This window comes from Colossoma macropomum, unplaced genomic scaffold (genome assembly GCF_904425465.1).
Source record: "Colossoma macropomum unplaced genomic scaffold, Colossoma_macropomum, whole genome shotgun sequence".
Classification (NCBI taxonomy): Eukaryota; Metazoa; Chordata; class Actinopteri; order Characiformes; family Serrasalmidae; genus Colossoma; species Colossoma macropomum.
This window is the reverse complement of record NW_023494795.1, coordinates 38672543-38698849: the sequence shown is the minus strand read 5'-3', so window position 1 is coordinate 38698849 and position 26307 is coordinate 38672543. Positions and strand designations below refer to the sequence as shown.

The following is a 26307-nucleotide window of genomic DNA, read 5'->3' as shown; positions in this document are numbered from 1 at the left end:
GCTGGGTAGGCGAGACATTTCTCAAATAGTGAAGCAGTTCCTGTTCACTAGTGGAGCTGCAGCTCACTAATCCAGTTAGAATGCTTTTACTGCGATGCACAAACTCATGCACTTGACCACAGTTTATGTTACTATACTGTGTAAATTTGCTAAAGGTCAGTTTTAACAATTTCTGACAGCTATCTTGCTAAACTAAGGTTGCCTTCACACCTGCCTTTGGTGTGGACCTATCGAACGTTTTTTTAGTTTTGACGTGAAAACACTCAGATCCACTCTAACAAAATTAACCGCAGTCCAGCAAAATCCGCTTTGAAGCAAACCCTTCTTCAGTTTGCTGCAGGTTGGAACACATTTTTACGATAGTCCCCCCTAACAGAGAGAATTCAACACCAGAACACACTTCGCTCAGTGCACATCAGTGCTGAGTCCGCATAATCTGTCTGTATTAACATTTGACTCCTTACAAGCACTCTTGCAGCACAAGCTGCCAAAAACAGCAGACGAGCAATAAAATAATAGCAAATACATGCGTTTGGTTTTGGCACATGGATCGCAGAATATATTTTTGGCATCAGCGACCTGGTTGGTCTCATCTCTTATCTTCTGTTTTTCCATTTTAATGGAAGTAAATGTGAGAGTAACAGAGCGCTTGTATCCCTGCAAAATTTCTGACCAATAAGCAAACACCCACATGAATAATTTGTGTAAAATAATTATTATGTAAAATTAACCAGACCAAATAAAAAATATATGATATCACAAAAACCTAAACTCTGGTGCAGACTTTAGAAAATCAACTAGGTATGAAAAAAGTGTGATATTCTTCGGAGATGTTAACTATCAGCAAAAGGTTTATTTGTTTATGTTCTTATTTATTATTTATTACGAAAGGTTGTTTTATTTAGTCAGTTTTGTCACTTTCGGAGGTGCAGTGATGAATGGATTTCAGTTATGTATTAGGCCAAAACCTTCTCAAAACTATGGTAAAGCGGTGAATATTGGCCACTGGCAGACCCAAAGTTTTATTAGACATTTCTATAATGTAAGAATAGCTCAGCCAGTTTGCAATGAAGTGCCTGTAAATACTGAATAATGAGCCTTGGTATGTAATAACCCTGGGATTTTAGGGGGTTAAGAAGAAATTTGTTCTTAAAACCCAGTTTTCAAGAAGAATCGGACATTCACCAGTGTGACTGAGTGACTGTTTGCATCTTAACTTTTGCATTAGCTCTAAAAGGACTGGAGCCAAGACCAGTCCTGTTGTATAGATCTATAAATAGGTATGCATATATGTGTGTGTCACTGCTACCTTATACACTGCAAGTATATAATGCACTCTTATATGATGCAATTGAATTAATGATGTACTGCATGTAAGCGCCCTGTAACAGCTCAATGCTTTGTTACAGTGATCTAAATATGAAATTGTTCCAGGTCCCGACGAGAAACTACAAGAACAGAGGGAGGAGTCCGTAAGCCTGGAAGGTAATGAAATCTCTTATTATTTCTCACAACACACACAGGAATTAATTTACTGCAGTCTTTTGGGGTGTAAATTTACATTCTGCTCGTTCTAAACCAGCAGAAAGTGTCTTAAATGCGCCGTGTTGTTTTTTTATGGCGGTTTGTTTATTTTCTATCTTCTAACTGTGTGTGCGTTAATCCCTGTGGCAGCCCTATTCTCAAGAGGAGCCCTGATATCACAAAGAACCCAGTGACGAAATCCGAGCAGTTGCTGAGGATAGACGATCATGACTTCACGATGAGGCCCGGCTTTGGAGGTAAAGCTTTAGTTCCTGATGTATCTTCAGAACAACTTTTCACAGGGTGAATATGAACCAGAGCATAGAATAGTATAATGCTGGGTAGTTTGTTTATATGACAGTATGTATCAGCGATTGCACATTGATGTGCAACACTATTGTTTTCCGACAGTATATTCTTCGTATTATTATTTTTCTGCCAGATTTTCGTCTGCTAACTCATCCCATAGTTTTCGAGATATCGACACTGCTCCAACTGCTGAATGTCTGATTGAGAATGGTTTGCTTTCATGCAGCTTTTTGATTGTATGTACAGTTTTTGAAAATAAGCATTTTTCCCCCATAGGAAATGAATGGCAGAATTGTGTGTGCAAATGTTTTTGCACTCCACATACAGAATGATACTAAAAGTACACTAACAACATCCTAGTATCTATATGGGATGCCATAGTAAATGCCTAGTAACCACCTGGGAAAACCATAGCAACCACTTTGGCAACACCCTAGCAACCACTTAGCAGCACCCTAGCAACTACCTGGGATACCTTAGAAAACATCTAGCAACCATCCAGCATACCACAGTAAATACCTAGCAACACTTCAGGAACTACCTAGCAACACCCTAGCAACCACTTGTGATACTATATCAACCACCTAGCAACCACCTGGAATACCAAAGTAAATACCTAGCAACACTTTAGCAACCATATAGCAACATTCTATGAACTATTTGGGATACAATAACTACTAACTAGCAGTACCCTAGTAATCACCTGGAATATAGCAACACCCTAGCAACCACCTGTTTTACCATAGTAAGCGGCAAGCAACGTCCTAGCAACACCCTAGTAACCAACTGAGATACCATAGCAACTACCTAGCACCGCCTAGCAACACCCTAACAACCACCTGGCAACTCCTAAGCAACTGTCTAGCAACACTATAGCAACCATCAGGGATACCAAAGCAAGCACCTAGCAACACCCTAGAAACCGCTTGGCACCTCACAGCAACTACCTAGCAACACCCAAGTAACCATTTAGGATACCATAGCAACTTTGTAGCAACTTTGTAGAATACCATAGCAACCACCTAGCAACCACCTAGCAACTGCCTAGCAGCACCCTAACAACTCCTACACCCTAACACCCTAGCAACTCCTTAGCAACTGTCTAGCAACACAATAGCAACCATTGGGGATACCAAAACAAGCTCTTAGCAACACCCGACAGCTTGGAATGCCACAGCAACCGCCTAGCAACAACTTAGCAAGCTTAAGTTGCACAATCACTCTGCATTTTCTTCGGGAAATCCACTTATCTTGTTGTTTTTGTCAGTATGTAACATTACGTCACAGTAGCAGAGTTTTCTGAGCATGTCATAGATACTGACAGCACTTACAGAACACTGACCAACTGCATGTTCCATTACAAAGAGAGCATAATTTGACCTGTTGAACCAGATTTAATAGAGCACAGTATGTGAAAATTGAACAAAACTCTTTGCACTCATAGTCTTTGATAGTATTTTTAAAATGTGGCTCTGATGTTTTTTTTTTGTCTGTACTAACCTCTGTATCAAACCTCAGAAAAATGCTCAATTGTGATGCATATCTTAAGGATCGCCCACAACATAGAACTACAGGGAGATTCTCTTTTGAAAGAGGCCCCGAATATTCTGTTCTAACTCTGACGAAGCAATCTGAACGAAACAACATGCAATGAGCTCCTCAGTATATGGAGCTTCGAACAAGCCGGGATGCCCCTGCGTCGGAGTGATGAGGTAGGCGCCGGACAGCTGTCGTGACGTTTAACCTCCGTTTGCAACTTAGGGGTGCATACCCCGTACCCCTTCATGTGTCTGGCAGAAAACGGAAAACACATTCTCTGAGACTTGTCATGGAACATATTTATTTAAACTCTTCTAGGTGAGGATTAACTCACCAATCACAATTATATAACCAATAAGTGCAGCAGAATGTAAATTAGAATGTGTCGGTTGTTATTGTTAGAATCCTTACTTTATAAAGAGTTTAAGAGAGTTCTGACTTAACCTAAGAGAGTTCTGACATCTTAAAGTATGAATTATATGGAATATTTGAAAAATCTGTGGAATTCCCCTTTAGTACCCCTGCACTTCCTTAATTGTTTGTATATAACAATTGGCAAATTCACAGTTGCCAAACAGACAACACTGAAAGCTGACTTCAGGGTTTAAGATTTAGGAATATGGATGATTGACCAGCTAATTTGGTGTCATATTATTATTGTATTTGATCTAATTCATATTTGGACACTTGGCTAGTTGGAAAAAGTTAATTAGTTGATGTTATCTATTCAGTTCATTTTCACACAGCGAAACAACCATTCAGAAACATTCAGTTTGCACAAACTTTCAGATTATGTTAAGAATATCATGTCACAAAAGGACATACGTGCACACAGTCCAGGCTTCTTCCCTGGACAATTAACTGTTTTTTTTTTCCTTTTTCTGACAAAAGGATGAATCATTCTCAGCGTAATTGTCTTGGACGTCACTGTAACAGACACCACTTGCATTCCCGAAAAGTCTGGCTGGCCTGGTGGGAAAACGTGGCCGTCTCGTGCTGGGCTTTTGATGACATAACATCCCAGGGATTTCAGCCTGCGGGGCAGGGGCCGAGCCGAGTGATTAATTACAGACGGGCTGCCTACTACGGCTCAGTGCTTCACTAACCCGTCTCCGACTTTGCTAATCTTCAGTGTTCTTACGTCAAAAAGCTGGAAAGCTCGGGAAAAAAAGATGTAAATAGATAGGTCAGTTCCAAAGCGAAAACAGGAAACTAAATGTGAAAAATATGTGTCTCTTTCACAGACCATTTATGGATTTCTTGTCCAGATTTCTTAGCGGAGACTTCTTAAAGGGGGCTTACGTAAGACAGAGCATGTGGATGTCTCTGTGTCAAGTTTTCCAATTTCGAACTAGATTATGAAAATATTGTAAACTCACAGTGCTCTGACATATAAGCTCTGCGGCACTCATTTTGAACCATTTCATTCATTTTCCCAAATTATGTCGCAGACAATTCCCAATGTAGTACTTTAGGCTCTCCCATACAGTTATCACATGTTCAGCTCAACACCAGTGCAGTCTGAGTATTTTTTTTTTAGGCTATAAACCTCAAACGACCTGCCTCAAAGCGCTTGAAGGAGAACCCTAATCGCTCAAAACTGTTTCATGACAATGCCAAAGGCAGCAGAGGATGCTGTCATGCTATGTCCAGATCACAGCACAGATGGAGCTGAGCTTTGAACCTGTTAGACCTTACCTTCTCACTGTTAAGCCACAAATATATGCCGTAATTTGTGCTCTTGACCTGGACCCATTTTAATTTCGCCCAGAGGAAATCACAGCTTTGACTTTCGGAAGTCCGACTGTGCTGTATGTACTCACGGCGTTCCATTTCTCTGTACTTACACTGCAGGGATTTACTGGGTTAGGGGCAATGTGCGGCGGGATTATGGAACGAGTGCTACTTCTTATGGCATTGTGGATTACATGGAATGATGTATGCATTTAAATCCTCAGTCATTTACCTCCACATGCTATGTCTCGCTTCAGCTGTAAAGAGCTATGAAGATGGATTGTGTGGATTGGATATTAGGCCGGCAGACCTATTAAATTTTGACCTTCAGTGATAATGCTTCCTCCCTCACGCATGGGATACTAAGTAAAAACTATTAGCGATGTATCGTGAGCATAAAGGAATGCAAAAAAAAAAAGCCCAATGAGGCCTGTAAACCTAATGCATTGTGACATGCCAAACACAGAGTCCTGGAAAGCTCATGCTGTTGGAGCTACAGGGCACTCAATGCAGTACAGTGATTTATTTTGGCTAGTATATGACTGTGTGGAAGCGCTGTGACCTAATTGTGTCCCCTTGCCCTGAAGATGTGGCGAGGCCTCACAGGCCACAAATAGAAATGCGGAAATAATTAATTTTTGGCCGCATCCACCCTGCTTCTGAAAACATCCGCCTGGACTGTTCAGATCCTCAGAGCATGCCTTCTGATGGGGCTGTAATTGAGCTAAACAGAAATTTCCCTGCAAATACATCAGTAAATGATCCAATTTTCAAATATTTGATTTGCCAGTCTCAAAACAGCACCACTAAACCAAAGTGTGCTTTTTTGCTTTGTCCTTTTAAATTGCAAACGTCATAATTCTCATTTCTTTTCAGGCCCAGCTATTCCTGTGGGAGTGGATGTCCAAGTTGAGAGCCTGGACACCATCTCAGAAGTGGACATGGTGAGAGAATCAGACACTTTTTCCTGAAAATATGCTTTTGTTGTCCAAAGCCTGAACAAACAGTTTAATACTAGCTAGCAGTTAAGATGAATTCCAGGACATTCGAAGAGCTCGCAGCCTTTACAGCAGCGCGATGATTCAGTGCGGCCCTCCTGGCTTAGTGAAGGAGAAGCATGTTAGTTGGAAACATCTCCTCTGAAGGACGTTTCCATGGACTAGCCCCAGGCTCATGCTTTCAGTAGAGGGAAAACAAAATGCTAATATGGATGCACATATTAAAGACCTTATGTTGCTCATTTTCTTAGCATCCTACCCAGATCCTTCTCAGTTTCAACCAAAAAACATCTAAAATCAATGTACAAGGGATGTCCCAATTGAGTTTTTTTGCCCACACGTTATTTACTATTGAATGTCTGCTGACAGTTGTTCTTTGGTAGACAATGCAGCCACACAGTGCACACTTACAGTGCATTAAAGGAGACATGCTTTACTATTTTTTCATATTTTAACATAGTTCCCTGTGCTCTTTGAAAGGTGTGATGAGTAGGGGGAAAAACACTTCAATTCAGCTTTCAGCTGGAATTTTCTCATCGTTTTCTCATTTTTGGGTGTTGGTTCTATATTTAAATGAGAATGCTCTTATTGGCTGACTTGTTTGTTTATCTAAAAAACTGAACTGCCTTTCTCTGCATCATTTTCAAGCCACATATGATCTACTGTGGCTTTCTGTGGTCTGGATATGGTTTTAAATTAAAGTAATAATGGCAACATACCGAGTAGAACATGGAGAAACTGAACAGTGCTAGGAGCTGCGGAGTGTCGGCGCCGGGGCCCATCATAAGGTTTTGAATTTATGGACGCTGCGTGACGTGTTCGGTGTGCGTGGTCGTATATGTTTGATCCAGAGTGAGAGAACACCAGAGACTGCTGCAGAGGGCCAACCATCAATCAGGACACAGCAGGATGTTGCCGAATTGTAATGGTTACTTTCACGTTCATAGCCCTGTTTCGCTTTGCTTGTATCTTACTGACTTATCAAACACACATAAGCATTATTAGCATTAATTGTTCTGTATAGACCCGTCAGAGTAGTAACACGTGCTTAGACTTCACCAGCATATCAGTTTTGTATTGCTAGTCTGATTAAGGTGCTTTGAGTGGAAACATCACCAATGTAGCCTATAAATTGCACTATTTTTAAGAGCTTAGACAAGAACTGATGTCTTCAGTCACAAAAGGAATGCAAACGTTTGTCCAGAGGGCACATCATTTTACCAGTTAAACTGAAATACAGAAACCAACTAGGTATTTACTTGATTATACAAGCTTGAATATGATTGAAAACATGACTTCCAGGAAATCTGGCCTCCAACGATAGCACATTTATTCTATTGTGAAATCCCATTGTAAATGGCAGAGGAGGCGGTGAAGGCGGGGTTGGTGGGTGTCGTTATTCTAGAGGAGGGCGTGGCTCTGCTTTGCTGTGTCGTAGAAATGAGAAGAAATTCCCAACGACCTGCTAAATCACCTTTCTCCAAAAGGAAAATGTGCCTAAACGCCAGAGATTTCAGCTGAAGTTAGTAAGTTACACAGCACACTTGTTTAGAACAGCTGGATTAGCCACTACTCTAGCTAGCATACTTGAACTTGAGACTTTAGCTATCCAGACTACCTACTAGCAAACCATTTCAAGTTGTTTTGCCTCTTTCCTTTAAACATGCAGTTACTACAAGTATTCCATCCATCAGAACGAAGGTCTTTCTGTAATGAAAGGCCTGTTATTGAAGGCCGTATCGAACATGACGTCATTGTGAGCTGCAGGAGGACATCACTGCAGTGTCTGCACATGACTGTAGCAAAAGTAGTCCAAGTCAAGTCATGAGACAGTAATGGGTGAATCTGAGCTGAATCCGTGAGTCAGGTTGCGACCTGACTGCAACTAGATTCTGAGTCACTGACTCGAGACACTATTTCTGTTGATCAGCTCCGATACTGATCTTTCAAACTGGACTGGCAGATCCCTGGAATGTACTATAACAGCTCTTGCTTTGCTGTAGGACTTCACCATGACACTGTATCTGAGGCACTACTGGAAGGACGAGCGACTCTCCTTCCCCAGCACCACCAACCAGAGCATGACCTTCGACAGCCGTCTGGTGAAAAAGATCTGGGTCCCTGACATGTTCTTCGTCCATTCCAAACGCTCCTTCATTCACGACACCACCACTGACAATGTCATGCTCAGGGTCTACCCCGACGGCAAAGTCCTCTACAGCGTCAGGTATGATACTACTAATCTTATTGATACTGCTTCTGTACGTCACTGCTGCTCTTATTGGTTTCTCTTTCTCTTTTATAGCCTGCAATTTGTAGCAACACATTGTTAGCCTAGTAAACTCCATGTCCACGACTGTGACGCTGATTGGGGTTGCTTTTATTGTCTAAATATATTTAGGCTTAAAAAATTAGCGGAACAGTTAACTTTCCTTTATTAGCCTGTTTGTAGTAATTCATTATTAGCCTAGCAAACTGGATGCATTCTACCCATGTCTTATGTACGTAAACACAGTTTATGAGCCGTGTGCAAATGCGCTTATCTTCCTGATGCATGTGCATTTAGGGAGGGCCACACGAAACATGCAGATAATTGCATGTTCCACTCGATTTACTGAAGTTTGAGCAAAAGGCCGGATTTGCATCGTTTTTTCCTCCGTCTTTTAAAACTAGCCGGAAAATTGCATTAGAGTCTCAAAAACGAGTCGCTGAGAGACTTCCTTTTAACAATGACAGCAGACACAGTGATTAGATGGAGGCACGGTCCTTGAACGTAAGCTGAAGGAATGTTTACCATCATAATGACACTGTTTAAGCTCTCTGGACCAGATGTATGTATGTGAAAAGACATGGCGCAAAATATGCAATGATGCAGACACAGTCTCAGTATATCAGTAAATATCTTAGTAAATTCAGTTGCAGTGTGTGCTTACTGCAGTCATGTAGGCACATTTTGCCCTGCATCTGCGCACGTACATACATTTGGCCCTGATCTCCGTTATCTGTTAGCCCAGCGAACTCCGTATCTACGCAGTGGATAAGAAGAAACATGGGACTCTGCATTTCTGTACATTTAATTGTGTTTGATCAACAGATGTTTTGTCAGATTGCTTGCATGTCCTTCCTTAGTAGCAAGCGTATAGTTGCATTAACAGGAAAGAGCGTTGTTGTCATTAACCTGACTAAGGGTGCTTTCACACCTACTTTGTTTGGTCTGGACCTTCAGACTTTTCAGTTTGATCCAAACCAAAATAGCAGGTGTGAAAGGTGCCGCAGTCCAGACCAAAGGACTAAAATTGGTTTGACTCAAAGAGGTGGCGGTGCGTTTGGTAGCACAGTGGGTAGCACTGTCACCTCACAGCAATAAGGTCCTGGGTTCGGTTCCCCGGCTGGGAGACCAGGGTCTTTTCTGTGTGGAGTTTGCATGTTGTCCCCGTGTCTGCAAGGTTTCCTTGTGCAGTCAGACCAGTTGGATGTGCTCAATTGCCCCTGGGTGTGTATGTCTGTGTTTCTGCCCTGTGATGGACTGGCGACCTTTCCAGGGTGTATTCTGCCTTCTGCCCAGTGACCGCTGGGAGAGGTGCTCCTGCGACCCAGAAAATGTGTGTGTAAAAGAGGTGCTCTTGGTACAGATCAAACTGAACCATAGTTTGGTTCATTTCCATGGCGAAAACACTTTTTTGGATGGTTCAGACTTTTGGACCAAGTACAGGAAGTTGAGGCAGGCTATCATAACCCATTAATAGAAAAAAAAATAACTGGGAGAGCAGTAAAAATGAGCCGCAGTAGCACACAGTGAGAGGAGGATATGAAATATTCCATTGTAATTTGGTCCAATGAAAAACTCAGAAGTCAACTTGAAAAAAATGCATAAAAACACCAAAATATATACCTTATTTTTTGAGAGGATGAAAGAAGATATTGATTCTCCATTCTGAGAAAAAAAAAGGCTACCATCCAAATTGACAGCATGCTGACCTCAGACGCATGGCCCTCTACAAACCAATCAATGTGAAGTACAGGGAGACATAGCCCACGTAGGTGATGATGACAGGATGTAGGTGTGTCATTATAAGTTCTGTAGTGCGCTGCTAAATTGCAGTGTGAAACAAAAACTAACCAGATCAAATGTATACAGTGTAACAAAAACGTGACCCATGGTTCGGACCTTGGTCCAGACTTTTCAGGTTTCAAAACGGCCTAAATCTCGGACATCAGAACGATTCGATTTGATTAAAGACGTTAAGTGTAGGCGGACACCTCACAGGTTTTTGTTCTGTCTGCTCGTCGCAGAACTTAAACCTGACTCTGCCTGTGTGAGAGAGACCTGTTTAACTGTCTAAAATCTGTTCCAACATATCAAAATTCAGGAAAAATAAACATTGTGATACTGATTTTGTATCGTGAAAATCTCTTGGAAGTATCATGATATATTTTTGCCATATTGCCCACCCCTGTTACAGTCTATCTCAGGGGTCAGCAACATGTGGCTCTTTTACTGCCTTGTTGCAGCTCCGCAGCAGAATTAGATTTTTTAGTAATCTGCTGATCATTCTAGCACAGTTTTAACACTAAATGGTCTCAAATGCTGGAGTTAATGTATAACTGCTAATTCCCCCTTTAACCCTGAAGGTTGGCGTGCAGACTGCCATAGCAATGCAGACAACAGTCCCGTCTAGCTAGTGGCTAACACAAAGGCAAAGAGAAAGATTTAAGACGAACATTGATAATCTGGAGACGAACGGACTTATTTGTGTTTATAAGCACTCAGCTGGTTTCCTGATGACGTTTAATCTGCAGCGAGAAACTAAGATGTCATGAGGCTGAAGTCAGCTTCTCATTCACCAGCTTCTTGTTTGAATTCTACTGTTCCACCTCAAATGGTGCCGCAGTTGCATTCTAGAGCCTAAGTGGAACGGGAAGATTTGAATAACAAACTGACTTCAGCCCTGTAAAAGGTCGAACATTAAGAGACATTTTACAAGAAACTATACCACTTCTATGGAAACGTTTCCTGCCGGAGATGCGAGAAAAGCAGCTATAGCTGAGCTAAAGCTTACAGCAGAGCTGCGTTTTCTTTAAGATTTTTCAGCCTATACTAGGACATCAGCACATACAGAGACATGTACAGCCAAGATGGTAAAATGGACATAAAATGTTGTGGCTCTCAAAGTGGTTTGATTTTTGTTAAAAGGACAAAATAACTCTTCTTAACATTTGGGTTACCGACCCCCTGATCTGTCTAATCTCTTTTCTACTCCTTTGTAAACCAGTTTAAGATGTGTCAAGAGGCATCCCTAACTGAACGCAGCCCTGGTGCTTGAAGGGCGCGCTGCCATCGCTGGGCTGCCTTCTCGTTTAATCTTCTGGAGCTGTGTTGGAAACACAGACGCTAACCCCACACTGAGCCCGAGCATGAAACAGATGCTAGTTTGTTAGCCATAGCCAAATCATCCGCTGCCTTGTTACATAAGGAGAGGTGGCGCGGCTTTGCAGACGACAGAAGAATGATTCTCTCCAAACTCAGTCAGCGAGATCAAGAGTAGGCAGACATAAAAAAGAGGATAGATGAGGAGAAAAGGACAGCGTCCCCGAAGAGCTCCTTCTGATCAAGCAAATCATACAGCTGCCAGTTAGGACTTGTTTTCAAGGCATGTCTGATGAATTCGGCAACTCTCCTCTGCTGATCGATGTTCAGAGCTGCCCAGGATAATCTGTTTACAGAAACAAATGGGGAATGTGCATTTGTTCAGCTTGATAATTTCATTGTTGTGGATTTCGAGTGTTGTCTGGCAATGTGTGCTGTTTAAAACCCGTTTGAAAGTGGGTGAGTAATTATCAGAGTGCTGAAATCAGAGAGCATAATCCACACACTCTGTCTCTGTCTCTCTCTCCCTCTCTCTCTCTCTCAGAACCACCGCTTGTTAAAGCTCATAATCACTCAGGCAGTCGATTGGCTGCAGATCAGGTCCACCCCCTAGTGGGGATGTTATGCACCCTTTGGATTAAATTAAGTAATAAAGAGGTACAAAAATGTACCCCTATAATTGAGATGCATAGTTTTATTTGGACAGTGATGATTTGCTCCTTTCGCACATATAGGTCACAGAGATAGTCCGGTGGGGGTGGGGAATTATTGACCTTGGCTGTAATAGGTTAGATTAAAATTTTTAGGAAACAATTCAGTGTATTTTGAAATCTTAAATTTCACCAAGATTTAGACTTCAGAATTATTTTTAGAATTCACAGATAATTCACAAATATGACCCTGACATGCTTATAACCACTCCATCCACTGTATATACTGTGTATACAATGCACTGTAAGCAGCCTTCCCACTTCCTTCACCTGTAGTCAGTGGACACATGCATTTTAAGTATACATATAATATATGTATTAGAAATGCACTGAAATTTCATCCCCTGAAAATTTTTGATGAAAGAGAAAAAGAGATAAAAAATTTGACCACAAAAACAAAGATTAAGTAGGTTTACAGTTAAGCATAAAAAGCTAAGGCTTTACAAATAATTTTACTAGTAATGGAAATAAGAAATAGTGGTTAAAAATGCTGCTTGTTTCCTTCACTGTGCTGCGCTGGCACAGACGCATTCAAATAGTATGAGTGGCAGCAGATCAACAGTGAAAATGTTGTTGAAATGTAAAACATTAGACAGGTCTGTTCATATTGAGTATCAAGAGGGGGAACAATGACTCAACTTTTCACCTACAAGCTTGAAACCAAAAAATCATCCCGTTCAGTATGCAGAATACAGCAAGAAGTAAGACAGCAAAGGCAGAAAGGAAACTCCCTGCTAGCACACCAAGGTGCAAAATCTAACTAAAAAGAGTACGATCCATCGCTCTGGATGACCAGCTGTTCTCTGCTGTCAAGAATACTGGATTTTGTGGTACTTCCTGTAGCCTACATACTCTTATAAATTTCATATTTCTGAGTTAATTATATGCAACTTTATATATAAATATTAGTTGTGAGGTACTGCAAGGTTCTGTTTTTATTCTCTGTATATATTTTCCTGCTAGATTTCGTCTTTCAAAAATATAACATTTCATATCATTTTTGTGCTGATGACACAAATTACTCATAGATTTCTTGTGTGCTGTCTTTTTTATGAACACATATAGTATATCTTTTTTAGTGGTATATCTATTTTATTTTATGTTGACACCTGCATTAAGAAAAATGGCACTTGGCAAATAAAGATTCTGATTCTGATTCTAATCAATTCTAACATTCCAAATCAATGTAGTTGAATCACCATCTTAACGTTGTTGCGTCACGATGCATCGATGCAATTTTACACCCGTACAATCTGTCCCGTCTGCACAGCTTGAATTGGTTAAATCTCTGCAGAACAGGCAGTGATTGAAGAGTGAAGTGCATAACGGTGGAGCTGCGGCAGCCTTCGGTAATCCCACTCCTTTTCTAGGCGTGGATTAGGGTATGTGCCATTGGAGTTGGGGGAGAGGCCACGTGGGCGGGTGTTCTGGGGCGGATGCAAAGCTGGCTGATTGCTGAGGGGTTAATCTTCCGAGCCCACTGCTGCAGCTGTGCCCCGTTCGCTCACTCTGAACGTGGGTGAGGATTTCCTTACAGTTATCCAGCCTACATATGGACTACGTACACTCCACTGTCAGCCTTCCCAGTCTGAGCCTCTGGCCAGCTCTGTCCCACCGCCAGATGGATTGCTTCTGTGGATTGCGTTTATTCTGAGGGCAGATATCGCTCATCAGTGCAGACTGGATGATTTAGGCTTTAGGCATGATTGTAAACGATTCCCCTCCAAGGTATAATTATTGCAGGAGTGGAAAGAGTGTTTGAAAATAGAGTGTCTGAAATACAATGAGGTATTAAACCATATAGGGCTTAAAAAATCAAATAATAGAGGTGAGTGCAGGGGGCAGCTTTGTGCCATCTGCATGAATATGATAAGAATAAGTTCACACCTTTGCAAACCTAAGCAAGAAGGACGGCTGTTTCTCCCAAACTTCCAATTTTACTCTTGAGCCTGTAATTTCAGAATCATCTCATTATGGTTTAATAATTTAAGTGAATCTGGGAAATGGTTGAACCTAGAACAAGAGGTGCAGTAATTTTATCTCAAATGATAAGGAATGTTGTATTTTTGAAAGGTACCTAAGGGGAATACATATAGAGAAAAACAATAGAACAAAAATGGGCCTAGAATAGAACCTTGCAGTACCACACAAGTGATAGATGCCATAAAGGAAGAGAAATCAAGATAGAGATACTTCAGTATTCAATATCTATTCATATCTGAAAAGCATTTTCTTTCCTTTTTGCTTCCTATAGCAGCTAATCATTCTTTCTAGCCATCCATGATGAACAGAGATACATACAGTGGAGGGGCTTAGGTATATACACTATAAGCTGCCTGCACTTAGATGGGAGCTTTGCCACCTTTGAACAACTAAAGAACAAATATGGAGTATTTTTTTAGGTTTCTGCAAGTCAGAAGCTACATTCAAGCCTCCCTACCCAGATTTGCAACCACTAAGCCTTCACTTTTAGATAGTTGCCTCAAAGATCAAGCTGGCAAAGATAAAATCATATCTTGTCTCTGTAGCGCATTACAAGCTATCAACCCTCCTACGACAATGAATTAGAGCAAACTGGGAGAAGGATTTAGAAGTTAAGATACCTGATGATAAAATCTGGGAAAACAGCCTGAAAAGAATAAACTGATGCTTTGTTAACTCCAGGCACTCCAGGTCTTATCCAGTTCAAAATTATTTATAGACTCCGCTACTCCAGATATTCTCAGGTGTCTCACCTATCAGTGATAAATGTATTTAGTCCATATTTACACACTCTGCCATAAGCTATGTGGTTACTGGCATGAAATTTTCCTTAAATGTCAGATTGAGCTCAACTAGGTTACTAACAGCTCAACAACCATTTCTTTCATATGGATTATTCACAGACCAAAAGCTTATTTTAACCTTTTTGGAAGAAGGAAGGAGCACCCACATTTGGGTTATGACTCACAGAACTAACAAATACCCTAAATCTTGAATGAATATGATTTCTGTTAAGGGGGAGAGGACACTGTTTTGGCAAAATTTGCCTTGCCTTTGTCCGATGTCTTGAGGCTATACAAAGTTAATCAGGTAAAAGTGATGGGAGACCCCAGTTGGGATTTGTTTTCCTCTTAGCTCTTTGTCAATTTTCTGTCTTCCTCCCTTTTATTGATATGCTGCACAGGCGAAGGGAGGACCTTTGGACAACAGGGACTTGTCTCTGTGTTGCATGCTCTGGAAAAAATCCGGAGACACTAACATTTGTCAACACTGGTGTGTACAAGAATTTTCTAATAAAACTTTGTTGAAAAAGATGATAAAGAATGTTATATTTAGGTATAAGGTACCTAAGCGGAATACATATAGAGAAAAAAAAACAGAACAAAAATGGGCCTAGAATAGAACCTTGCAGTACCCCACGGGTGACAGATGTCATATAGGAAGATGATTTCACAGTCCTAACTAAAAATGTTTGATATTTTAGATAGAAGGCAAACCTCTTAAATATACTACCCTGGATGTCAGCCAGTTTTAATGTAATGTCAGTGATAAATCAGTGGATATTTTCAAGAGGACTATGGTGCACCCTGAAACCTTGCTGAAGTTTGTCAAGAATGTCACTGCAAAATAAAAAGAGAGCTGAACAGTCTTCAAAATGAGTCTGAAATTTTTGGAAACTCGGGTCGAGATTTGGCTTTTTGATTAGGGGCTGGACTGCTACGTGTTTCAAGCAAGATGGAACAGTAAAATTGACTAAACGTCTATATATGATGAACAAGAAGCTAGGACCAACTGTAACTAACACTGCTCAGAGAAACCATGAGTGAAAAACATCCTGGGTGCAGGTGGTGGGCTTCATATGTGAGAGAATATCTAGCAGGAAAGTAAAAGATACAAGCAAGTCAAGAAGAGTAGAGCATGTGATTAACACTGGAGGGACACGGACATAAGCTGAGATAGGTCTGTCAATTTGACTAGCAAGGAAAGTATGAAACTCTTAGCATAATTCTGTGGTTGCAGAACTCTGGTGCTCCTGAAATGTCTCAGTTTAAAACTGAAAATCTTTCTCCTGAGAGGTAAAAAGCACAAGAAGAAAAACGAAACCCTTAATATTGTCTGTGTGTGTTTTTCCAGGGTCACTGTAACAGCCATGTGTAACATGGACCTGAGCCATTTCCCTCTCGATACCCAAACATGTTCACTGGAGATCGAGAGCTGTGAGTACCACAATACACTGTTTTTAACCAGTCGATATTTCTTCAGTCAACCAACTAATCAATTAATCAATCAATTCAATAGTCTAATTATACTGATATCATCCAGTATCCCTCAAGTCTCCACTGGTCTTTTTCATCACACATGAAGCAGACATGTTGAATGTGCTGTACGTTAAGTCTTTTAAATGGTAAAGCTCCAGTTATTTTTTAACCTATTCTTGCCCACTTCAACTGACCACTGATGCGCACCACACCTATTTCACACAAGTGGCCACTCATGACAGAAGAGATGGATAGGGCACTTACCCTTGGCTAGGTTAGTCACTATGAGCTAATTGGCTAGCCCTGCAAGCTTGGCTATGCAGAACATTCTTGGAGAAGCTTGAACATAACGTGCATAAAAGTTCTGAATAATTGTTTTGTCTGGCTATAAACTTGATATAGAGCCACAATGCAGTTCCTTTCTTTTGTTGTTGTTGTTAGCCATGTATCCGTTAGCATGCTAGCAAGCCAGCAGAGTAAAGTCATGAGTTGTATCTGCAGTCATGTCAGGTAGGGTGACCATATTTTTTCAAAAAAGAGGACAGTAGTGTCAAGAGGGTGGCATGGAGCAGACTGTAGAAAGCAAATGTCAGCTTCAAAGCCAAAACCCAGACACTTTTTACAGTTTAGAAATCTCAGCTGGACACATTTTTAGGTCCCAAAAAGAGGATAAACCCTGGAAAAGGAGGATGTGTGGTGTATCTAGTATAAGAAATTGAGTAGTTTGTAACTTAAGGCCCAGCAAATCAAATGCTGGGCTTACAGTTTTGAAATGTCAAGCGTTTAGTGTTATAAACAGCATTGTCTGCCATGATTGCATCAGTCATTATTGTGTCAGATCGCGATGATCTGTGGGCAAGCTCTGCTACTGAAGTCCACTCTGGCGTTCACTTGGTTCCTCCCTCCTCTAAGGACTCATCTGCCACATTTCACTTGAGGTAATAAATTAATAGAATGGACCTTAGGATTGCATCAGGGATTTCTCCGAGGGCAAATGATGAGGCCATGTGGACAAGGGTTTGTTAAAACCAATACTGAAATGCCCAGTATGACTTCCTGTGTTACAGAAAAAACGATGACCTATCCACTATCCATTGTCCACATTTGCCACCGAAAAAAGTTTTAAACGTGAAATATAGCTATTAATCTGATGTGGTAAAGCTGGTGAGGCATATTTCTAGTCAGCTCGCCTCCATAATTATTTTATACGACCTATTTCAATGCTAGTTTTAACAACTGTCCACATGCCATCAGGTTAATAGCCGTTTTTCACATTTAAAACTTCCTTGAGCAAATGTGGATAGTGGACAGGTCATCGTTTTTTTCTGTAACACATTTCAGTTCAGGTTTTAACAAGACCTTGTCCACATGGCCTCATTTCCCCTCGGAGGAATCCCTGACGCAATCCTAAGGTCCTTTTCATTACTTTATAAGCTCAAGTGAAGTGTATTAGATGAGTCCTGATAAGGAATGAGGGACCGACACCAGCGTCGACTTCAGCAGCAGAACATCCACATGGCAGACAAGGCTGTTTATAAGTAAAGTACTTTAAAATGCGTATTATTTCAGTACCGAAACATTCTAATTGCTGAGGTTTAGGTTGCAAACAACTCCATCTGGTATAGATGACTGCTGATACTTAATCACTTTCCTCCGCTAGCTAGCTGGTTAGCATGTTACAGACTTGTAGTTTATAGACCTTTCAAAGCATTTATTCAGAAATTATATTTACGTTATGTTCAGACTTCTCAAAACAAAGGTTTTACATTGAAATGTTTGCATGGCTAACCGATTAGCTCACTGAGGCTAACCTCCCGAGGGCCAATAATCCGCTCCTCACTGTCCGCTCCTTTCCTTCTGCCACGAGTGCCCGCTTGTGTAGCGTATGTGTGACGCACATCCAAGTAGTGGTCCAAGAGGGAGCGGCCATGTTAAAAAAGTGTCGAAATGGGGCCAAAGTTGCCAGTCATTGTAGCTAGATCTCCAGTTTAGTTATGTTCTGGAGGTTTTAACCTGCTCCTAGAAACATGGAGGTGTGAATTTTTTCTTCAGTGAGATGATCTTCGTGGTTCCTCATTCCTTTTGCAGATGCCTACACTGACGATGACCTGATGTTGTACTGGAAGAAAGGGAACGACTCTCTGAAGACGGATGACAGGATCTCGCTCTCTCAGTTCCTCATTCAGGAGTTCCACACCACCACAAAGCTGGCCTTCTACAGTAGCACCGGTACTAATGTTTTGGCTGATTTATTAGACACCAGACAGCAGAAACAGACTGTTGTTCATGTCTGTAAAGAGAAAGAATTGAGAACCCTGGGCCTCATTCACCAACCGTTCTTAAGAGGAAATTTCGTCTTACGCCGTTTTTCTGACATTCACCAATGTTTTCTTCGGTGGGATTTGTCCTTAAGTAAGAACAGAATCTACACACACTCGAGCACAAAGGTGTGAACAGTTCTGTGGTTAAAAAACATCATGAATCTGACACTTTTTTCTTAGGACCTTTCTCAAGAACAAATTTAAGAACAAGCTTAAGATATTGGTGAATGAGGCTCTTTCTTCCCTGCTCTGCAACAAGCGATGCAATAGAACTTTGAGCAGATTTACAGTAGAACAGGGAAAACTATATTGTGCACCTTAGCCTTCCTCTAGAAGTAGAGTTACCCCCCGTCTCGAAGCATTTGTGTGGTGGGCTGAATTTATAATAATAAGGCTTACTAACAAATCCTGTTCTGATAAGTGATACCCGACCGCTAGGTAGAGTTTGAAAACATGCCAAGGTAGATTCAGTATTAACCAGATTAACCTGCAACAAGTTCAGTATTGATGGGATTAACCTGTGCTGGGTCAGGTTTTAACTTTAACTTTTAAGGCTTTAATGACCAAGGCAGTGGATTAGTGGCCCAGTGCTCCCTCCAGTGGCCACATACTGTTAAATCAACCCATATCAACCTCTGGATAGGTAATGTAATATATACAGTACCAGTCGAAGGACTTGTGGCTCATTGATGTTGTTCCTTGTATTTACTATTTTTCACATTTTAGAATAATAATGAAAACATCAAAACAATGAAATAACACTTCAAAGTAGCCCCTTTGGCCTTGGAGCAGCTTTGACCACTCTAGTTGTCTCTTAGGCAGCTTAATAACTCGTAAATATGTTTTAGAAGGGCACCAAAGTAGAAAGCAAAAGTCAGCATGAAAGCTAAGCCAAAGTCCAGATGTTGTATGCAATTTAGAGATAATAGCTGGACACTGTTTCTATTATAGTATGATATTATAGTTTTAAAGTGTAAAGCATTTTAAAGTAGTTCACTGTTAGGGCTTTCAAACAGCTTTGTCCATCATTATTTTCAATTTTTGAAAAGGGAAATGCGTCACGTCGCAGTAATTTGTGGGCAAGTCTGCTGCTGAAGTTGACACTGGTGTTTGCTTGGTCCATCTCCCCTCCAAGGACTCATCTACCACATTTCACTTGCACTCATAAAGTAATGAAATGGACCTTAAGATTGCATCAGGGATTCCACTGAGGGGAAACAATGAGGCCAAGTGGACGAGGGATTGTTAAAACCCGTAATGAAATGGTTGGTGTAAAATGAAATGAAATGGACGGTCCCGTGTTATGGAAAAAAGGGTTTAATACATTAAATTTGCCACAAGAAAGTTTTAAATGCGAAAAATAGCTATTAATCGGCTTCCAGACTAAGAAATTAAAGCCAGAGTGACAATAAACCTAAAACATATATTTTTAGTCAGCTCTGTTCTGCTGAATTCTTCTATACAGCCTGTTTCAGTACTGGTTTTAACAAGCCTTCGTCCACTTGGCCTCATCTCTGAGGTCCATTTCATTACTTTATGAGCTATAAGTGTGTTAAAAGAGTGCTTGGAGGGATGAGGGACTGAGCAAACACCAGCGCCGACAAGTCAACTGCTTTAAAATGCTCATCATTCGATTTGCTCTATTCAGTGCTCTAAAGGGCATCCACTGACAAGACACTGTACATTTTATAATGTAAAAAAAGTTTTAGACTCTAACACTTTGCTCTTCGGTTTGTTCCTCCAGGTTGGTATAACCGACTGTACATCAACTTCACCCTGCGGCGTCACATCTTCTTCTTCCTGCTGCAGACCTACTTTCCTGCTACTCTGATGGTCATGCTGTCCTGGGTGTCCTTCTGGATTGACCGCCGAGCCGTCCCTGCCAGGGTGCCTCTGGGTAAAGATACTCACTTTTATAGCATGAAACATGGCTTGGATGTCAATTTGCCAAGAGCAAACAGATTATGCCCCGTTCACAGGATGATGATGGTGAACTGATATACTAAAATTGATTTAGTCATAAAATGTACACTGTAGTTCTTAAGTGATTAGACACAACTGAAATACTGGATTTGTAATGAAAGAGTTGCTGTGAGATTAAAGAACGAAATGTCATCTTTCATTTGAGGGTATGTGTGTCTAGCCATATAGGAACCACAGTCCTTTTTATACATATTCCTCAGGCTGGATGATGGCAAAAATATCGTCACGACAATTTCACAATACTTATCACAATACTTTGACACACCGACATAATGCACGAGTAGTGCCACATTTAAAAAATGCCATCAAAACTCTGGACACACTAAATTGATTGATTAATCAGGACTAATCATGCTCTGTTTTTAATGGAACACGCAGTTGGTCGGTGTTTTTGAGGTATATTTATGATATGCTCACAAAAGTGTATTATCACAGTAACAAAGTGTATCATGATACTGATAAAATATCATTGTATTGCCTGCTTCAACATACCTCCCTAATTCAGGGCACCAGATGTAAATGGATAAATGAGTTAATAAATGAAGGCTCATCGTTCTGCTGCAAGCTGAAGTGCCATTAAATTTTTTTGAGGCATTTGATTGGATCTAAGGGCCTCCAGTGCTTCAGTTCACTTCAGAATAAAGACTGTTTCACAGAGTGATTCACTTCCACTGGAAGCCCACTATGAGGTGACTTGCTTTTGGATCATGAACAGTTCTTTCTATCACTCTGTTACATCTAGTCTGTCAGTAAGACTTCCTCTAGAACTCCACAGGCATTGTATGGCTAATTTTTCTTAATGGTTTCACACATCTACAGCAACATCCTGTTTGTTTTTTCAATGTTTTTTGCATAGTTGAAAGTATTCTTCAGTCATATTTGTTATATCGTTGCTAGGTTGTACTTGCTAAGCACACAGGTGCATGTTTGCTTCTTAACAAAGTAAGAAGTTGACTTGGCACAATTATTTTTTGTATCTCTGTGATCAGTCTGGTCTGATTTGTAGTCCCATCTTGGCCTACCTTACTGGCATCAGCATTTGTTTTGAGCCTAATATTGACAGAGAACAGCACCAGGCTGTAAATGCAAATGCCACATCTAGAATCTTCTCCAGACCTTTTGTTAGCTGTTTTGTGCATGAGCAAATATTGACACACAGGTGCGGAAGAAACAACTGAGCAGCTGCTCGTTAGTAAAGGTCCCCTGAATTGGGACAACTATATATAAAAAGGGCTACCATTCCCATTTGGTTCACTCAATATAGTAAACATTAAGACTAACATTCTGCCTCATTTTAAACTCTTTACCAAAAGTTCCTCTGTCCAGTTACTTATGGACTTCACTGTTAATCTTTTATTTATTTCACTTGAAATGTTTATACAAAGCATTTTTGTTATGTTAAACTGTCCCAGTTGTTTACATGTGTTGAAAATTTGTGCTTTATTTTTGTGTCCTCAGGCATCACCACGGTGCTCACCATGTCCACCATCATCACAGGGGTGAACGCCTCCATGCCCAGAGTGTCCTACATCAAAGCCGTTGACATCTACCTGTGGGTCAGCTTCGTCTTCGTCTTCCTCTCTGTAATAGAGTATGCAGCCGTTAACTACCTGTCCACTCTGCAGGAGCGTAAGGAGAGGAAGCTGAGAGAGAGGGTAAGCAGCTTACAGCTAAAACTACCCTTGGTTATTATCTGAATGTTGCCTGCTGGTACTGAAGTTATCTGAAAAGTTTGTAATTTGAGACCACTGTTAAAGTCTCCGTTGAAAACTTTCAAAACATTTTTAAGTAATTTGAACACAGAAGATGTGAGCCATTACGACTCAGTGGATAAAGAGAAAGACAGAATGATGTTTTTACAGCAGACAGTCTGTTAAACATATCTGTTTACTGAAATTGGCCTTGAGTTTTTTCAAAAGATCTGAAGGCTGTAGTGCAGTGGTATTGATATTCGAACCATTGGTACATGAAGCGTTGTCCATGCAATAAAATGGTCAATGCAAGGATTTATATAAATTCCTGGAAAGAACTTAGAGGTTAACTTAGAGGTTGGCGTCCACTACTTCTTAAAATGTCAGCTTTAAAGGAATAGTTTGGGTAGAAATCACTTGTATGCAGTTTCCCCCTATTATATCTCCAACAGATATCTCACCAGTAAGAAACAGCAAAATGTCATGGATTAAGACAGAAATGCACTTTGGTAACATATTGTTATTAACATTATATATATATATATGCACTACATTGCCAAAAGTATTCACTCATCTGCCTTCACACGCATATGAACTTGAGTGACATCCCATTCTTAATCAGTAGGGTTTTAATATGATGTCGGCCCACCCTTTGCAGCTATAACAGCTTCAACTCTTCTGGGAAGGCTTTCCACAAGGTTTAGGAGTGTGTTTATGGGAATTTTTGACCATTCTTCCAGAAGCACATTTGTTAGGTCAGACGTTGATGTTGGACAAGAAGGCCTGGCTCGCAGCCTCCGCTCTAATTTCTGATTCACCAAATTCGCTCATCCATGTCTTTATGGACCTTGCTTTGTGCACCGGTGCGCAGTCATGTTGTAACAGGAAGGGGCCATCCCCAAACTGTTCCCACAAGGTTGGGAGCATGAAATTGTCCAAAATCTCTTGGTCTGCTGAAGCATTAAGAGTTCCTTTCACTGGAACTAAGGGGCCGAGGCCAACTCCTGGAAAACAACCCCACACCATAATCCCCCCTCCACCAAACTTTACACTTGGCACAGTGCAGTCAGACAACTACCGTTCTCCTGGCAACCACCAAACCCAGACTCGTCCATCGGATTGCCAGATGGAGAAGCGTGTTTCGTCACTCCAGAGAACACGTTTCCACTGCTGTAGAGTCCAGTGGCGGCGCTTTACACCACTGCATTCGACGCTTTGCATTGCGCTTGGTGATGTAAGGCTTGGATGCAGCTGCTCGGCCATGGAAACCCATTCCATGAAGCTCTCTATGCTGTTCTTGAGCTAATCTGAAGGCCACATGAAGTTTGGAGGTCTGTAGCGATTGACTCTGCAGAAAGTTGGCGACCTATGTGCCTCAGCATCCGCTGACCCCGCTCTGTCATTTTACGTGGCCGACCACTTCATGGCTGAGTTGCTGGTGTTCCCAATCGCTTCCACTTTGTTATAATACTACTGACAGTTGACTGTGGAATATTTAGTAGCAAAGGTTTTCTTCCGACAGCAGCGATATGTTAATAATAATATGTTTCCCGAGTGCATTTCTGCCTTAATCGATGAGAGTTTGCTGTTTCTTTCTGGTGAGATCAATGTTTTATCTGTTGGAGGTAGGTAGGTAGATTGTTGAATACACGCTTGCCCTACTTATGGGAGAATAGAGCTCGCAACCATCACTGAGACAGGAATTGTAAACAAAGAGAGAGCCAGTTAAATGTTGTTTATCTACTTCACTCTTCTGTTTTGCTTCAGTAAAAACAGGAGAGTGGGATGAACTAAGTGTAAACTTCATGAGATAAACAACAAAGTTTTTGTTTGGAGCAGTGGTTTGCAGTCACAAAGTAATAAATTGTAATATATCAAACAATATGACATTTAACAATAATTATTGTATGCACTCATGGCAAAATAACATTTTCTCTGCAGCAAACTGTTTTAAAAAAAGAACATTTTCTTAAATGTTCATGCGCAAGTTCATTATATTTGATTAACTTTAAAAAAAAAACAGAAAGAAAATAAATAGTAATTATAACATACAAACTTTTACTCCTGTACTTCGTAACCCCTCTAGATATTACAGTTTGCAAACACTTTTTGGAGTTACCTATCCCTGTTTTCAGAAAACCTTCCTGCAGCTCATTTGCTGTCATGTGGGGGTTTTGCTCTGCCTTTCTGGCCAGGATATATCTGAGAGTTCTTCCAGATCTTGCCTTGACTTCCACAGTTCCCATTTACTGCCATTTCTAAATGACATTTCCAACAGTGGAATTGTGCTTTGGGTACTTTGATGTCCTTTTATAACTTTCCCTGCTTTGTGATGCACCTTGCAGCTTAATTTTCAGATCCTTGGCCACCTGCTTAGAGGAACTCATAGTTGTTGAATGTTAGCACAAGGGTTGAAGAGTCAGAGAAGTGTATTGAGCTCTAGAACTGTTATCAGCTGACAATTCCAAATGACGATTGATCTGCTTAACCAGATCTATACAACTGTATCATATTGCACATATTAAGACTTATAACAGAATTGTATCATAGCTCAAGTTTAATGACAGTATCATGTTTTTGGGTCGGCAGAGATTCCCAAACCTACTGTTTACCTACCTATCTAGCTAACTAGTAACTTTATTATCCCAAATTGACTTGCTTCTTACACTGTATGTGTATATAGTTTTTCTACAAAAATCATGACATAGTTAAGTATAAAAATTATAGTGCATAGCTAAGAAAAATAGTAACAGTCATATCGAACCCTACATTTTGATACATTTGAGGTAAGGGGACAATTGTCAGTTTGACACAGATAAACTATTCCTTTAAGCCTCCTCTATTAGACCTGTGCACAGGCATGTCGCTTCCCACTGGCACAGTGGCCTCAGTGGCACCAATATGTCAACAAGCATTACACAAAGCCCTGACCGTTCTTTCACCTTTGTGTCCAGCTGCCATGCACGTGCGGGATATCTCACCCAGGCCAGATCATGATGAGCAGCAGCTACAGCGAGATGGACGCCATGACCACTGGTCACTATGGCATGCCAGAGATGAACGGAGACAAGCGCGAACGCATCCTGGTGCAGCTGGCCCTGGACAAAGAGCAGGGCGCTCACAGCCAGGGAGGAAACACGCGCTCCTACAACAGCAGCATGTGGATCGACACCCACGCCATAGACAAATACTCGCGGGTGATCTTCCCCGGAGCGTACACGCTCTTCAACATCATATACTGGTCTATCTACTCCTAACAGCTGTTACTGAAGTAACTAGTGGTGCGATGGAGATGTCCTGAAGGCTTTTGGGCCATTTAACGGTCATTAAGGGAGACCGCCTTATAGAATGCTAGAACATTCTGTCCATTCCGTCTAAGTCGGAGCAGAAGTCAAGCAAGGAAGCCGGACTCTTGCAACATTACACAGACCCAGAGACCTTATCCACAGTTTTAAGCTATCAGGTTGCAAGAAAAACAAAGAAAATAGACGTTTGTCTTTATCGTTCTTCTCCTCTACTAACTTGTGCATGAGAGGGACATTATGTTCTTTTAGCTTTAGACTGTCTTCGAAACTACAATAGATTGACGCAACGGAAAATTACATTTTAGGCATTTGCAATGCATAGATATTGTAGTTTGCATAGAAGCAGTTGTATATCTGTATTTTTGTTTTTTCCAGGATACCTCCAGGTAGGACTGGGCGATATGGCCAAAAGATTTTGGCCAAAAGACTTTTTTTTTCCACATCATTATTAATAATTACTACATCCATGTCCTAATAATCAAATTTAAGTCTAAACAGTCTATATTTTGAAGATATTGCACACTAAGACTTTAACGTGACTTAGGCTACGTTTGTACAGCAGGTAAAAGTGGCCCAAATTTGAT

General features: G+C 40.9%; 1 protein-coding gene across 1 annotated transcript; it reads left to right on the top strand.

Annotated features, from left to right (window-relative positions):
- The first annotated feature begins 1442 nt into the window (after nt 1–1442).
- gabrr1 (gamma-aminobutyric acid type A receptor subunit rho1) lies at nt 1443–25774 on the top strand. Its single transcript, XM_036582373.1, has 9 exons — nt 1443–1485; nt 1675–1781; nt 5983–6050; nt 8108–8331; nt 16299–16381; nt 18512–18652; nt 20489–20641; nt 22186–22382; nt 25373–25774. Exons 2-9 carry the CDS (start codon nt 1763–1765, stop codon nt 25673–25675), a joined length of 1188 nt encoding a protein of 395 aa, XP_036438266.1. The 5' UTR covers nt 1443–1485; nt 1675–1762; the 3' UTR covers nt 25676–25774.
- Nucleotides 25775–26307: the final 533 nt, after the last annotated feature.